Source organism: Filicampus tigris, chromosome 15 (assembly GCF_054856515.1).
Source record: "Filicampus tigris isolate MCC_2025a chromosome 15, RoL_Ftig_1.0, whole genome shotgun sequence".
NCBI classification, from domain to species: domain Eukaryota; kingdom Metazoa; phylum Chordata; class Actinopteri; order Syngnathiformes; family Syngnathidae; genus Filicampus; species Filicampus tigris.
The window spans coordinates 8369414-8386316 of record NC_141231.1 but is presented as its reverse complement, the minus strand read 5'-3'; the positions used below and the strand labels follow the sequence as shown (position 1 = coordinate 8386316).

The following is a 16903-nucleotide window of genomic DNA, read 5'->3' as shown; positions in this document are numbered from 1 at the left end:
AGACGAATAACGCGGCTGTCAGGCTCAAGGCCCATTTGGCTGCGGTCCGTCGCAGGAATAATAGCTCTGATGCCTCGCTCAAGGTCCCTTGCCGAGTCAAGGCCATGCATACGAAGAGATTTCACATCAATGACCACCCGTGTAAAAATAACCGTGCCGCTATATTCCGCGGCGCCTGCAGGGCCGCTGTTTAGCTTTAAGTGAAGACAATTATCGGACACGCGATCTGCGGGTATTTATGAAGCCGAGGCCGTGTCTTAATGAATTCAAACAGATCCATTACTGCCTGTCCAGACTGCCAGCACAAGTGCAGGCGGCCTGCCGGCGAGCCAGCCAGCTAGTCGATTTCCACCCGCGGAGGATGTCGTCAGAGTGGAGTTTTTAGTTGCCGCTAGATAGAATGCCTGAAAGCATCTATTCTCAGACCTTATCGGCGGTCCGAGGACCCTTGGAGGGGCTGGTGAATTGCTTGCAGGGCCACTAACAGCATACACCAAGGGCAGAGTTATTGTTTGTCTGTAAAAAGTAGTCTGCATTTTTTGCATTGTTATTGGGGAATCATAACATTTCACAGCTAATATACTGTAGTCCAGGGATGGGCAACTGACAACCACACTCTGAGTGCCCGACCCCCCCAAAAAACGCTGTTAAACATTCAATTTACATTTTCCATGAAAATCATGAAGATGTGGTGGGAAAAGATATGGGAAAAATCCAAAATACCCCAAAATATTGGAAAAAATAAAATTTAAAAAAAAGTGGATATGCGGATCCGCGGGTGCTGAGCTGCGAATATGCCGGGGTCGACTGCAGTTTTTAGTTGTAATATCACCAACCACACTATATGGCAGACATGTCTTAGTTGCGCGCACACTGGGTCTTAAGGCCTTGATAGACCAATCCGATATCGGCCAACTGTGACCGACGCTTTTCCCCTGTGGCATCGGGACAACTGACTGGCACGTTGCGCTGGAAAAATACACCGCAACGACAGACAGCGAGGCTGACCATTAAGTACCTTCTGCGCATGCGTGAGATGTAATATGCCTCCATACCATTGGCGCCGGTAGTCATATTCCTCATGGTTGTTGTTGGGATAGGATAGTAGATCGTTTACACCTGCATTAAAAAAATAAAAATAAAAATGATATATATTAAGAGCACATATTTTGCACATATGCACCTACTTTGTCCAGATTTAATATAGTATTTTTTGTTATACATCTTGTTAGGAAGTGCATGGCCCTATGTGGCCCCGCAGTAGCGCTGGTGAAAAATGGTGGCCCCTTCCAGCCTTTAAATTGGCCATCCCTGCTGTCGGCGGTTGTTGTGTTGGAAATACCATAGCGTATTGTGCAGAATATATTGTATTCGTGCCGGATGTACCATTAAGTATTGTGCTGGATATACAGTAGCATACGATGCCTGATTTATCCAATTAGTAACCCTTATATATGTCTGTTTTATACTAAATACAAATGCTTTTTGTACAATACCCTACAATATAAACTAATAATACATACTGTAAAATGTTAAATGTCTATACCCCTAAACATGTATTTTGCTGGATAATCTGTAGTGTATTGTGCCGGGCTATACTGCTTTCTTGCATTTAGTGGCAGCAGCTTTTATTTACTTGTACTGCAGATGGGTCAAAGCATCTGTCATGGTGTGGCTTCTGTTTGTAGGAGGCCTTTATTTGAAAATATCATATATGTTTTAGCCTTTTTTCCAAGATGCAGTGTTTTGCACATTTTTGTAGTTGACTTTAAATGCAAACATATGTGTCATGTGTCCGTCTCTGCAGGTTCTATTGGGACTTGATAATGCTCATCATGATGATGGGGAATCTAATCATCATTCCTGTGGGAATAACCTTCTTCTCAGAGCAGACCACCACCACCTGGCTGGTGTTCAACGTGGCCTCGGACACCATCTTCCTGGTGGATCTGGTCATGAACTTCAGGACGGGCATCGTCAACGAGGAAAGCTCTGAGATTATCCTGGACCCTAAAGTCATCAAGATGAACTACCTGAAGAGCTGGTTTGTGGTGGACTTCCTGTCGTCCATACCGGTGGATTATATCTTTTTGATCGTGGAGAAAGGCTTTGACTCAGAGGTGTACAAGACGGCGCGCGCCCTACGCATCGTCCGCTTCACCAAGATCCTCAGCCTGCTGCGCCTGTTGAGACTGTCTCGACTCATCCGATACATACATCAGTGGGAGGAGGTATGCAACCTGAAGGGTCAATGTGCAGCTCCCTGTAAAACTGATATATGTTCAGAGGGCTTGGTGGTGGGTTCTGTCCATAGATATGCCGGAGCCATTTGAAAATATCATAGTGTGTTGTAGGGGTTATACTGTAGCCAAGTATCGTTCACGATGTGCCATAGCCACGTATCGTGCTGGATATACTGTAGCATACCTTGAAGGCTATACCGTAGTCATGTACAGTATAATATCCGTTATATGACCAAAACCACGTATCATGCTGAATATACCACCATGTAGGCTTATAATGTGCTGGGTGTATCATGGCGGAGGTAATGTAGCGTGTATTACCAGACATAGCGTAGCCATGTACGATTTTGGATGTACTACAGCCACCTTTCATACCAAAGACACAGATGATATACCTGAACAGTACTGTTGGCCTCCATTGTACTGGATATCCACCTTCTCAAATTATGCTGGATATAAAGTAGTTTTATAGAAGCTACATGGCCGGATTTGCTGCTAAGATATGCTGTCGCGTGTCGGGTTACGGTTGCCGTGTGTTGTTTCGGTAAATCGTTACTGCAAATCCTGATACATGTACCATAGCGCATGGTGACGGATATAATGACATTAGCGTATTGTGCTGAATGTAGTGTAGCCACGTATCTGGCTATACAATAGCTGCATATGGGGCATGATATACTTTTGTATATTGTGTGCGGTATGCTGAAGCCGTGTATCATTTCGGATATATTATGGTGCTCGGCACGCTATAGCGCATCATGCCGGATAAACTAAATTCACCTATTCTTCCTAGATATACCCTGGCTTATTGCCAAACTGTAGTTGTCCAAATAGCCAGGGGCATTTATTTCCTCAAATGCAGGTGAGGGGGTTCTATTATGGCGGGGCTTCTATTTCGGGGTAATATTCAGGAATCATAGCAAACAACATCCTTCAGTAATTGTTTTTGCCCCACTACCAACCAATAATAATGTATCCAGGAGTTGTTCATTTACACAAACGCAGAGGGGGCATAGGGCATGTATTCATACAAACACATTTTTTAGATGCCTGCATAACATTAGTGTCTCTCATCTGAGATAATTAGGCTTACTTTTCCTGATGGGAAAGTGGACTAATTGGAGGGGATGGCCACTGCTGGTTAGCATACTTATTCCTCTACTGTATTTTTTATTCCCATCTTATCCTCAGTGTCCTTGTCCAACCATGTGCCTTGTTTGTTACTGTTGTTGTTGTCACGCAGATGACACCGTGACTTGACATTCTTTTCGTGTGCATGTTGCGCATGGACGAACACCGAATCAAGGGTCCAAATGTCTGCTGTGTGAAGTCTGTAGCCTTTTTCTAAGCTAAACGTCAGCCCTAATGAGTCTGCGTAGATAAAAGTACTGGGCCGCGAGTTCAATTTCAAGCTCCTGTGACGCTAAGCGATGAAGTAGAAAGTGCTAAAAAAAAAACAAAAAAAACAGTAAGGCAGCCCATTTCGACAATTTATTGGTCACCATCTTGGGTAGGGAAAACGTTCTGGAAGGATGGAATCATTTTGACATATAGATTGACAGACAGGTAGATTTTTGATGTTTATTCCATACCTGTGAATCGGGTCGGATATAAGGTACTCTAGATGTATTGTGTGTTGAATATACTGTATTATTTCAGATATACATAAGCAGTGTATAGTGCCAAATTATAGTCTAGCCGTGTGTGGTACTAGATATCGTAGATGCGTACTGTATACCATAGCCCTGTATCGCACTACAAAAATCCTTGCGTATCATGCTGGATATAGCAAAGCCACGCACACGTCAGATATACCTTAGCCGTGTGTCTTATTTGGATTTAACATAGCCACGTATGTTTGAGGGTATATCATAACTGTGTACCTGGCTAGTATGCTATCATGGAACGGACGGTGGTAACCGTCCGCACCCGAACAACAGTTACGTTTTTCATTATATCATGTTAAAAGTATAATATTACACTTTTGGTTGTCCAGCTACTTAGTTTTAACTGGACAAGGATGATAAATCTCACGATGCATTGTACATGCATTATTGAAAAATCGAAGGATGACTAGTGGTATAGAGTGTCAACAGCTGATCATTTATGTGTTTTTATTTTTTCCTGCCTCCAAATGTGCTGTTGCCATGTGCTGGGCATGCTGGTTATGTGGGAAGCTGATTAGCATTCCAGATGAGCCACTAGGACTCTGTGGGAGGATGGCGAGGTGGTACAGGCCACAACCACAAACAAGTATGATGTTTAATGAACGAAATAATGAATTAATGTTCTTCCCGCAAGTGTTTCTACACTCAGTAATGACGAATACAAATAGAAAAAAAAAAAATGAAGGCGTTAAGGTGTCGTAGCCCCCCACATCCCGTACGCCAACACATCAACGAATCCGACACATCCGCGGGAGCTGCTATCAGTGTGGAGAGTGGAAATATTCTGAGCTGTCGTACGGGGTTAGGTCAGATAAAGGATTTGCGCTTAAAAAGGGCAAAACAAATGCATTCTGTACTGCAGTGAACCGTCGTCAATTTCATTCAGCTTCAGTCAGCCACTCTGAAGTGGACGATAAGTCGTCATCCGGCATGCACGTCACTGTCCTTCACTGCGAGCCCCCTCCTCACTTTGTCACCACCTCTTTGCTCCATCTGCCCCATCAAGAGTCTCACTCAGTCAGAACAGGGCTGAAACCCGCTCCTTTTGCTACATTTACGGTACATGACAGTAACCTATACATAACCTTGGAAAAGAGGAAAGTATCAGAGCTGGGCATTTTACAAAAAATGGAGAGTCCGTTATTCGTCATCGGTCTGCAGCATGGGTACCCGCCAAAAGGCCGGTCCGTTTATGATTTTAAACGGGCTTCCGTCAGCGATTCCGACGGCAAACTTCTGTATTCTAAGATGACATTACCGTTTTTAGCATTCCGTTAACAACTTTTAACTGTAATTGTATCCTTACAAAAAAAAACTTCACTCTTATGCCCTTTTGTTTGCGTTTCATAGGCTCCAAAGACTTTGAATTGTGACTTAACCAAAAACACTAAAAATATTCTCATGCGAACAGGCCCTCCAAATCAAGTAGACTAAGATTTTTTTGGAGCAATTACGTTAAAAATCAAAGGTCAGTTAATTAGTTGATAGCTCACCTTCAGTTAATCGATCGCATGTGAAGCCCCTTGAGACTCTTTTATGATTAAGCGCTAGAAAAATAAATTAGACTTGGCTTGACAAGTTTGCATTTTGTCAGCGCCATCATTTGTGACAAAAAAATTGCCTCATGCCTCTTTCATCAGCAATGCACAGTACTGAGGATTGATTGATATTTTTAAAAGGATATAAGTCTCCATGTTCTGAGCTCCCGTTACCATGCTGGAATTGGATAGTCTTTGTCTACCTGGATGTAGCTCATCTTCCCAGAGTTGATGTCACCTTGGATTAGAAAGCGAGTCAGTTAATGCACTCCATTCGAACTCATCGAAACACGATTATTCAACAACTGATAATCGTTAATTGATTATCATGCCTGTGTGTACTTTTAACTGATGATACCCATTAGGTTGGGGCCAAAACAAATGATGAGCTTCATTATTCAGAAATTCCCTGTCAACGCCTCCCAGAATAATGGCCGGTCATGCCTATACTATAGTTTCCAGGCGGAGTGGAGCCGGTGGGCTGGCGTTAGCGAGCGGAACGCCGCCATGCACACATGCGTGTGCTCAATCATTCATTCGTTTGTTTGCTCGCACGTAATTATGGCGATGTGCAGCGCTCAGGGAAATTGCAGCTTACGCAGAGAAGGTCGTGCCGAGCAGTTGACTGCTCATTTGGCACGCCGAGTAAAACAAACAAGGATTAAAAAAAAAGAGAGCGAGCGAGAGAAAAGAGAGGAATTTGGAAACTGATGATTTTGTTTATTTCAGCTGGACTTCAAAGGCGACACGGTCGTCGTCAGAGGACAAACTTAAACAGAGTTTCGTAACAGAACACCAGAGATGAGTCATGCTCAACTCCTAGCGCAAAAACATCAGAGCATCAACACTGTGCTTGCCTAGCATGTTTTTTTTTAAATTAAGAAGACCCAAACATTCGCTCTACTTAAGCAGGGTACAAACGTAACGATAATCAGGCTGAATTTGAGCATTTACCTCATTCCATTCAAAATAAAGGCCGATTGTCGGATTTTTTTTATTGATTATCTTATCTAAGAGTAATTTTTCTTTCATGGAAAACTGTTGAGGCTCACAATTGTGAATGTTTGACCAGTTCAGTACTTACATTTGCAAATGTAAAAATAAAAATTGTTAAAAATACTGGTTTGTGTGAGGTCAACACCAAGCCACGGACTCTGATTCTGTGGGGGAAAAAGTGGAGGAAAGTGACTCCCGAGACCTAGACCTAATCACGAAAATAGGAATTTGCTTGTTATAAAAGAGTCGTTGAGTTGTTCAATTCATTTAGTGGCATCAGTGGCATTATGTTGCTTTGTGTCCGTTGTAAAATTTTGTTAATTAGCTTGTCTTGCTAAAATGACAAAACACCTGTACAATTTACCTTTAAAATTTTAAGCCATCATATAAAACAATTAAAAAATAAGATAAAGAATACAGCCACCCACGATAATATAAAGGAGTAGCACTGTTCCTGCAAAGCTGGCTAGCTCTGAATTTATGATTACAATAACTCAAAAGCGTAGCAATGACTAGTAACTAGGTCATGCCAGAAGCATTTTTGGTTAATGTGCTAACAACTGCCTAGTGTTGATTCATGGTTATTAGGAGAACCATTAGAGCAGTTTAAGCTTTGCCTAGTCTTTGTTTTGAGGGTGTTACTTAGCAACACGTCATATACATAATAATTTTCTACCTAAAAACAATGCATACCATGCCACAGTTTCTAATCTGTCAAGGACATTCTTGCCCCCTTGCTGCCTTTTATTTAAAATTCTATGCCTTCGCTAATAGGAACGCTAATGATCCAAACGACCTTACCTCGGTCACATCACAATGATGCGTGTTAGCAAATATGGCTCTCCTTATTTGCCTTTTTTGAGAGGGTGAATATATATATATACAGTAAATGTGACTGCAGCATAGCCAATGATAGTGGTGCCACATCTGGCTCATTACTTCTACCACCAGCAGCAGCATCAGGCCTGTTGCCATATCCCGGCTCAGCCGCATGGGCTCAGGTTGGGCTGGTGGCAGCAACGTGGCTCCCGGGGGACAAGCTTTACCGTTTTTCTCCAGCCGCAGGCTCAATCTGTCTGCTTCTAGTGTGCTCCAAAATGTATACAGTATGTCATAGCTAATAATGTTTTATGCTAACATTGAAATTCTAACACAATCTATTCTGCGTGTAAAAATGCCTGTTTATATTCAAACAAAGAAAAAAAAAAGGATAGATTAGCAATAATTCATGGCGGAGCCTCAAAATGATCATCACATTTTTACGCTGTCTGCCCACATTTGGTAAAATACACAAAAAAGCCTTGCAATTCATGAATACCGGCTTCTAATTGGGGGTCTTTTGGGCAAATTGCCTTGAAGTAATTCGGCCAAGTACTAGCCTTGAAATTCATCCAAAAAGGCTGCTTTAAAGCAAAAGGGTTGACTTCCTGTTCAATTTGGGGCATGGGTCCTTGAGACTTTTTCGTACGTCCTGTTATGATAGAGATACCCACCCAGTTTCAAACTTCCATGCTCTTATGTCCAACTGGCTAATATGGCCAAATATTACATTAATGTACCCCCTTTTTCTGGCTAATCCTTGAAATGAAATAATCTTTAAACTTTGATGTCATGTGCCTCCCCTGATAGACGGCACAGGCAAAAAAAACTTGGCACTTTAACACCACCTATCTGCCTGCTTCTGATTGGTGCTTGTTTGGGTGAATTCCCTAGTAGTAATTCGTCAAAGGACTACCCCTCAAATTAGCCCAAAACGCCTGCTTTAAACGAAGATGGCTTGACACTTTTTGAGGTGTCCCATTATGAATAAACATATCCACCAAATTTCGTGAAAATTCGTGGAAAATATGTGAAGGGCAAGGGACTGAGTTAGTTTTGGGAAGTTATGTTGGAGACCCCCAAAATACACAAATTTCGTTTTAGCTGGCTGTTAAAATACCATTTTTACAACATTTATTTTATCATTTATTCATCTTTTTAATCACAGTTGATTTACCCTTGACTCATTCATTTCATTACTGTAACTGTAATCCATCACAATGCTGTAATTAATCACCTATAGTTCATGCATGTGCTATGGGTGGTGTGATTCAGCCTCCTAACGTTGTTATCTTAGCCATGGTTAGTAGGAGCAAAATGTTAACACTTTGGCTTACAAGGTAACAGCAACACAGCATTTTTTTAAATTGAAAATATGGATTTAAGTGCTTGCCTGTGTGTTCCTATTAACTTTTGATTGTCAACTGACTGACTGACTGACTACTGCATCACTTTATTTTTATAGTTTCAACATTAAAGCTATACAGTGTTGGGCAAAAGACAAACAGATGAGCTAGTCAAACAGCATTTTTCCATTTTTTATTTGACATTTTGTGTGGGGTATATTCAGATTCAGAAAATTGTAATTATCCCTGCGGGGTAGACAGCAGCACAGTTATTTACATATATGACAGGGAAATAGCATTTATCAAGCTTCACTGACTAAACGGACAGCCACATAGCTTAATCCACGGCTCGTTTAATTTTTGTTAATAGGTCATTTATGTTAATTTTTACAGCAGGGGAAGAAAACAGACTGTTTTAGCCATTAAAATGTATTTACATTTTTTGTTAATTCTTTTGCATGCCAGAGGACAATAAAATGACATTTAGCAATCTTTAGTATGTGTAGATGACCGCATAGCCCTATTCAGTACTTGTTTCAGTGTAAAATCTAACAAACGGGGGGATAACTGACCAATTAGACTGTTACTATACATTTTCCATTTTTATTTCAGTCTTTTGCTTGCCAAATGCTAATAATTTAGCATATTGCCACATATGCCAATAAAGTAGCATTTCACAAGTTGATTTCCATTATTTACTCTCGTTTTGCCTTGACCTTCTGTCACCTCTGACTATGCTGTCAGTAGTGTATTCCCTCACAATGATGTAATTACTCGCCCATAGCTGATGCCCGTGCTACGTGACACGCGTCCAACGCCCCCCCCCCCCCCTTTACTCCGTAACGATTTCCACCCACCGGTTGTCACTGTAAAGACAGCAGTGTAGCATAGCGGTGTCATGTTACCACACGTTTTCTGGTAAAGATGGATTACTTAACGTTGCCAATTTGACGATTGATTTAGAAATAGGGATTGAAATTGCATCAAGACAGCATGTCTTAATAGCCTGTGTTGGATGAAGGTGATTCAGAGTTTTGGCTGCTATTTAAGAGATTTACTGCTGCTCGGTCAATTGATCCGCAAGAAGGGAAAATGTGAGCCAGCTGAGCCAAGTATCTAAATGACTCCTAACTGCATTACAGCGACTGCATTTGCCCTCCACTGAAGTATTGTCTGACTGTCTTCTCAAACACACACACACTCACATGCTTATGTAAACACACCGCTGAAGGTGCCGATCGTCTGTCTTAGCATGACTCAGCGTGTTGTTGGTGCACAACAAACATAAAAAGTCTCCGGTTTAAGTTGGGAAAGTGCACAGCGGTCATAGTTTGGACATCCACGGCAGGATTATGCAAAAAGAATAGAAAGATAAGAATGGCCAATAGGTTGACAGTAGAATAAGAAGTACCATATTTGTTTGTTTTCATTTATTTGATAATTATCTTGCGAATAGCCGTTTCTACAATCAAGAGAGCGTGGTCTGACCAGAACTTGGTTTTATATTGCAGCAGAATTGATTACGTAGATTGACAGGAAACATCTAAAACGGATTAACATATAAAACGTTGCATATTTGTGTTTACTTCATCGCACTGAGAAGCCGATCAATAAATCAATCAACAGAGTTTTGACTATTTTATCTGCAAATAATAGTAGGGTTGTCGAGCGTTTGCTGATGTTCCCCGAGCGCCATCGCCGTCAACCTGCTGCATGTGAACGAAGGTGCAGACGCAAAATTCTGACTCATGATAAGGAAGTGGGTGTTTCTTACTTTGATTGATTTGGTCCTGTCGTTGCTATCTGTAATTACAGCTTGTAGAGTGACGCCAAATTAAGCATTTTGGAGTCCATCTGGGCAATCCGTGTTCAATTTAGGGCTGGCTACTTGCAATTAATTCTACAGACATGGTGAATCTTTGCAAGAGTACACATTGCATAGATCACACATGCCAGCTTGTGACATTTAGAGGCAGCCCGGCCTCATTAGCATGTCCGCTCAAATGCCATTTAGTGGCAGGACACACAGTGTGTGTTTCCTGTGGTGCGGCGTGATTGGATGTGACGTCTTGGAGTGTGTGTGCGTGTGTGTGTGTGTGTATTGTGTGTGTGAGTCTGTGGTGCGTCATGTTAGCGCGCGGATCTATCAAACCACGTAGCCTCAGGGTGGCACGCGCTGGCTCGACGCGCAACTGATCTTTTTTTTTTTTTTTTACCCCTTTCACGAGTAATGTTATTTTATTTTATGAGCACACTAAAAGACACATTACTGCTTTCAATCCAGATTTTTGGGGGAGGTGGAGCTGTTTACATACTAGTTGTAAAAGACCTACTAGCATGACCACATTGTATTCAATATTTTTTTGGTGATCACCAGTGTGCTCTCCAAAAACAGCAAGGCAGTACTTTGATTAAAAACAAGATTGTAGGAGTAAATTTAAAGGGGAAGTCAATGTATTTTTTTTCGAGAATATGGTCTATGCAAGCCCACTAGTTGAAACAAGGCATTCTGATTAATATTACGTTTGTGGAATATGAGAAATCCACCCGTTTGTAGCCATCTCAGGGGACGGCCATTTTGTCACTTCTGTCAACTGAAAATGACATCACAAGATGCTCAGGGCTCAGATAACGACCAATCATGGCTCAGCTTCAGAACACAGGTGAGCTGTGATTGGTCGTTACCTGAGCCCTGAGCAACTTTAAAGTCATTTTCAGTCAACAGAAATGACAAAATGGCCACCTCTAGAGATGGGTAAAAACGGGGGGATTAACTCTTATTCCACAAACGCAGTATTTATCAGAATGCCTTGTTTCAACGACTGGGCCTGCATAGAACATATTCTGGAAAAAAAATGTTTGGGTTGACTTCCACTTTAAGACAAATTTGTATTTATGTTGTTTTGGGGGAATAATTTCTTCGATTTGAGCAGCCTTATCTTAAACAGCTGCGTGTGATCTGACAATAACGAGGTAGTTGATGGTCGTCAAATATGTTCCATAAGGTGATGAAATGCATCATATTTGTTCCTCGTATGTGTGTTTGTTTGCCAACCTACGTTGCCTTGAGTAGCCAGCAACGAGGCAGTACGAGAGACGTCGATGGAAAAGCAACATAAATCAATACAAACAACATTTGCGTCGTCTTGACAGAATTTATTGCGTTGAGTAGTCATTTCTGCAGTCGGCAGTGTGTGCACTGCAGCAGTTGATTAGCCTAAGTAGAAGTAAAGCAACATAAAGGGTGAGGTTTGCTCCTCTCATTTGTGTCTGTTTGCCCAACTACATCGCAATAGCAGTTTCTGCAGTCAGCAGCATGAGGCAGTACATGGCAGTGGAATAGATTAAAAACATTGAATGGTAACACAAACGATAGAGGTTGGCGTAAGGCAAAAACAGAAAACATATTTGGTATTCGTATTTATTTCTTTATTTCTTTGTCCATCTACATTATCGGGAGTAGCCTTGTCTGCAACAGCAGTATAACGTCCAACAACACCGAGGCAGCAGAATAGATTACGTCGATTGAATAGCAACGTAGATCAATGTGAACGTTTGAATTCTCCTGAGGGAGCACACTGCGTCGAGTCGTCGTTTCTTCAATCAGCAGCGTGTACGTTCCGTCAAGTCTGAGGCAGTACACAGTAGACAAAGTAGACTTAAGCTCAATATGAATCAACATGAACAAGAAGCCGTACTAAATAGCACTTCTGGTTTCGGCCAACTAGTGGACTCTATTTTGTCTTACCGTAGTTGTTTCCAGACATTATTAATCAAACATGAGTTCCGCACAATTGGCCAAATTCTTACATCATCATTAATTCTTAAATGTTATCTTAGCTGTAGCTGTCCAGCAAAACAATAGAGGCTACTGCAGCTTCTTGTTTTTAAGATCCCGTTAAGAGGTTTGTTAAGAAGAATTGGGGACATATTTTCATAAAATTAATTTAACAAAACTCAAATGAAGAATATGGTTTTTTTTGTACAAATTGCAATGCTAAATATAATGTATGAAATACTAACAAATTCTTGTACAAAACCTGTTTTTGTGTGACCAAGTAATATTTAGAAATTACTACAATGAACCACCGTATATTCACTGTTCGGCATTCACAAATTGACTAATAGATTATACTTAAAGATTTTTTTCAGAATGTTGTTTTGTGCTCAGGTCAAAGCAACAAAAGAAGGGCTGCAACTAACGATTTAATCTGTTATTATGTTGTTGATTAATCACTGAGTCATATTAACACAACCAAAGTTTTATTTCCGTCCCTTTATTTAAAAACAGGACATATTTCAAATTGAGAGTACAGATAATGCACAAACATAAATTAATTATAATTAATATACTGATTTGTTCCGAAACATGTCAGAAAATTAAAAAAAAATGTGAATGGTTACTTTCCAAAGTAAAAGCAGGTGTTTAGAAACACACACACATGCACACCTTCACACACACACAAACAAAGATAACACTGGTCAAAAGCTAATTTAATTTAATCAGAAATGGTTTGATGTGTCCCATTTTTTTCTAGCACATCAAGTTTTTGAGATCTTCATTTTTTGTTTCTAAGTTTTGTTAAGTTTTGACCTATGAAAGTTTATGCAACACAGATTTTACGCTATAATCTATAATTATGACATTTCAGAAAAAGGTTCCACCTGCTGCCAAACCTAACTCTTAATTCATAAATATTACGAAATGTATGTATGTATGCATGTATTATTATTATTATTATTATTATTAGATTCGGAATCAGCAGAAAAAAATGTATCTAGAAAATTATGTTAATGAGTTCATATCTCATTAAAATGGCATGATTTTGAATCTGAAACTATATAATATTGAGGCTGACATTTCGAGGATTCGTGCACTAAAATTGTACAAGGCCTCTAAATGATTAATCGATTATCAAAATAGATTAATTTGATAGTTGTTTAGCTAGCAATCGTTGCACCTCAAAATAAAAGTCTTACATTGCCGATTTGCCGCCATCTTGTGGAATCAGGTGCCAAGGAACTTTGTTGAAGTGAGTTGATGAGCTTCATTTAAATTGGATAAATTTACGCGGCACACCCGATGAGCTCTCGCGGCACAGTGGGTGGGATATTATAGGAGGTATATTATTTTCCACAAAATTAATAATTAAAATGATTGTAAAGTAACAAAAACATTTCTTCTAATTATATAAGGGAAACTTTGGTATGAAATCCTTCGAAATCTCTGTCAGAACCAGCTTCTCTCCGTGCTTTTGATGGATGCTATTTTTCACTTTTTTTTTTTTAATACAAGATTGACTCATGTTTGTTTTCTACCAAGCCCTGTCTAAATTGTTGAAATAGTAATTCAAAACACCATTAACTTAAGTACCGTTTGTGTCATAAGATGGTACTTTTGCCTTAGTTACGTCCAGATGTGATTAATCAATAACTACTTGCATACAATCAGATCAGTATGCCCTCTAGTGAGGTAGCTTAGCTTTTATGATTATGGTGAGCAAAACAGTGGAGGCTGCTGCAGCCGCTTGTGTATATTTAATGTCTCACTAAGACGAAGTTTGCTGTGGGCGGGTGGCGTCGTCGTTATCGCCGTGCGTCACTGAAAACAAAAGGTCTGATTTCACTGGGAGGTACAACAAGGACACGCTGAGCAGCAGGAACACATTTACTGGTGCGATGACGTGCTTTTTCTGATAACTACACTGTGGTGGCAAACTCTTGACTTTGTCATTTTTTTATGGTGAGAGACAAACACACAGCAGTCAGCTTCATGTCACTTCCTAAATGGCTATCATTCTGTTTCACGTCACAATCATGGGATCTCTGGATTGCATTTTTCAAAAGATGACTTCTTTTGAGCAGAACGGGCCCGCAGGCTACTCATCAGGTTCTTGGGGTCTACCTGGTGCCCGTGGGGACCATGTGGGTGACCCGTGTTTTAGAGACATCTGATAATTGGGCCTTTGCTGACTTTGATATGAGGGAGGGCGAAATCCTGAAATTTTGCCAGATTATATTCAATACTTTACTTAAAAACATCGACATGACTGTTATGTAAATGCTATTGTGTAACTCTGAACCTAATCATTTTATTCAATATGTCATACGTTTACGGCCAAAATGAATTCTGTGTAGGCCAGTTTGTTTTTTATTTTCAACAAAAGACTCATCGGGTCATGTTTCGGACACTATTAGTGAGTAGCTACACTTACCTCGTGAGCTTTTCCATTTGGTCCTGAAAGGCCACACTTTGATACACACAGCTTGCTTAAAGTGCAGAAAGGATACTATTTCATTGCATTAGAGCAAGTCTGCTGTCCAAAGATGCCAAGCACTCTTGTACGCAACAGTGACTTCACTGCTCGCCACTGTTCACGCTTTACTCGTGCATTTTTCATCAGCGTTCAGAAGCTCGATGGGTGATTTCTTCCTTGGACAATGACAACAGTGAGAGCGGCCATTTGCTTTTAACCCAAGAAAACAACCACTTTGGAACCTTGTCATCTTACTGGTTCGTGGTTGGGAGTTTACATTCACTTTTATCAGAGATGGGTAATCCAATCCGGGCGGCACGGTGGTCGACTGGTTAGCACGTCCGCCTCACAGTTCAGAGGTCGTGGGTTCGATCCCGGCTCCGGCCTCCCTGTGTGGAGTTTGCATGTTCTCCCCGTGCCTGCGTGGGTTTTCTCCGGGCACTCCGGTTTCCTCCCACATTCCAAAAACATGCACGGTAAGTTGATTGGATACTCTAAATTGCCCCTAGGTGTGATTGTGAGTGCGGATGTTTGTCTCTGTGCGCCCTGCGATTGGCTGGCAACCAGTTCAGGGTGTCCCCCGCCTACTGCCCAAAGACAGCTGGGATAGGCTCCAGCACGCCCGGCGACCCTTGTGAGGAGAAGCGGTACAGATAATGGATGGATGGATGGTAATCCAATCCAGGTCCAGAGACTAAAAACCCTGCCACAGTTTGGCTATAGCCACAGGTGCTTCTACTCAACTGGCAGGTAAACGAGCTCAGTTGATTAGAAGCACCTGTGGCTGGACCTGAATTTCCCATCTCTGATACTGAATATAATTACATACGTTGTTAGGACTGAATGGTTGGGCATAGTGTATGTTATTTTCCCTCAAATTACATTTTTTATTTGAAAAATATGCACTATTGTATCGAATCCTGCTAAATTTAGGTTACATTTTTTCTTTTAATAAGTGGCGAGTGTGGTTTAACACATGTTCAGTGTGTAAAGTGTCCCCTGAGACCACTTCTTTTTTCATAAGACGGTATATAAACAAAACTGAATTGAATACAATTTCTGTGACAACCACTCAGTATGTTGTCGATCCCCAAAGTCTTTTTGAGAAAACCAAGAAGCACGTGTTATCTACATATTGCATTTTTGAAATATTTGTATAAAATCCAACTAAATTAAGCACACTTACTGCCTTAGGTGGATGATACCTTTCCATTACTGTATGCGAAAGTGGTTTTGAGTTAGGGCATATTGTTTAATTCATATGGTGTTCAATGGTTAGCACGTTACTTTTTGTACGGAATTCTACTAAAATGTGAGAACAGGCCTCTCATTCATACAAAAAAACAATATACATCACTGAATTTGTGTAAGGACAAATGTTCTATTTATATATTCAGCACATTATTGTGTCATTTGCATGATGTTCTTGGCGGTGGTGCAAGTTAGTTCAAGAATTGCGCCGCTAGTGATGGCGTAATCTTCTTATTACGCCAATTATTTTAATAGAAATATTAACATTTGCCTCACAGTTTTTTTTGGTCTCTAGCGAAGGCGTCTTCTAATCCATCTTTTCCCCTCCTGCTGTTTACTCTTTAATGTATTAAGACACATTGTCATCAACTAGAATACAGTCAAATGGACTTCATGTAACTATATAATGATGTTTTGTTATGGACTCCTCCTGCTCCCCCATTTTTTTTTTTACTTCCCCCGTGTCCTTGTCGTCTGCATTTTAGCGCACGCCTCTGTGACGATGAACATAACTCGTCTCGAGTGGCGTTCTCACTTGCCTTGCCTTGCTTCGTTGGCGGGGGCAGCTCATTTTCTTAGACCCTAAGGGTCAGAAAATCCCAGACGCTTGCCGCCCGAGAGACTCTCTTTTTTTCTCCCCTCTTTTCCGAAACCATGTCGATTCAAACCCTTTTGCCAAATCTCACAGCGCCTCTTGTGTTGTTGTGTTGTGCCCAAAACCTCAAGTATTAATTGCACGAGCAATGTTGAATCTAACACGATGCCGTTGTCAACAATAACCACTCT

At 40.9% G+C, this 16903-nt stretch overlaps 1 protein-coding gene across 1 annotated transcript in view; it reads left to right on the top strand.

Annotated features, from left to right (window-relative positions):
* The window catches only part of hcn1 (hyperpolarization activated cyclic nucleotide-gated potassium channel 1), a 94621-nt gene that overhangs the window by 10548 nt on the left and 67170 nt on the right, over positions 1-16903 (top strand). The window contains exon 2 of the mRNA XM_086053718.1: positions 1808-2231. Coding sequence (XP_085909844.1) covers positions 1808-2231 — 424 coding nt within the window. The remainder of the gene's footprint in view (positions 1-1807; positions 2232-16903) is intronic.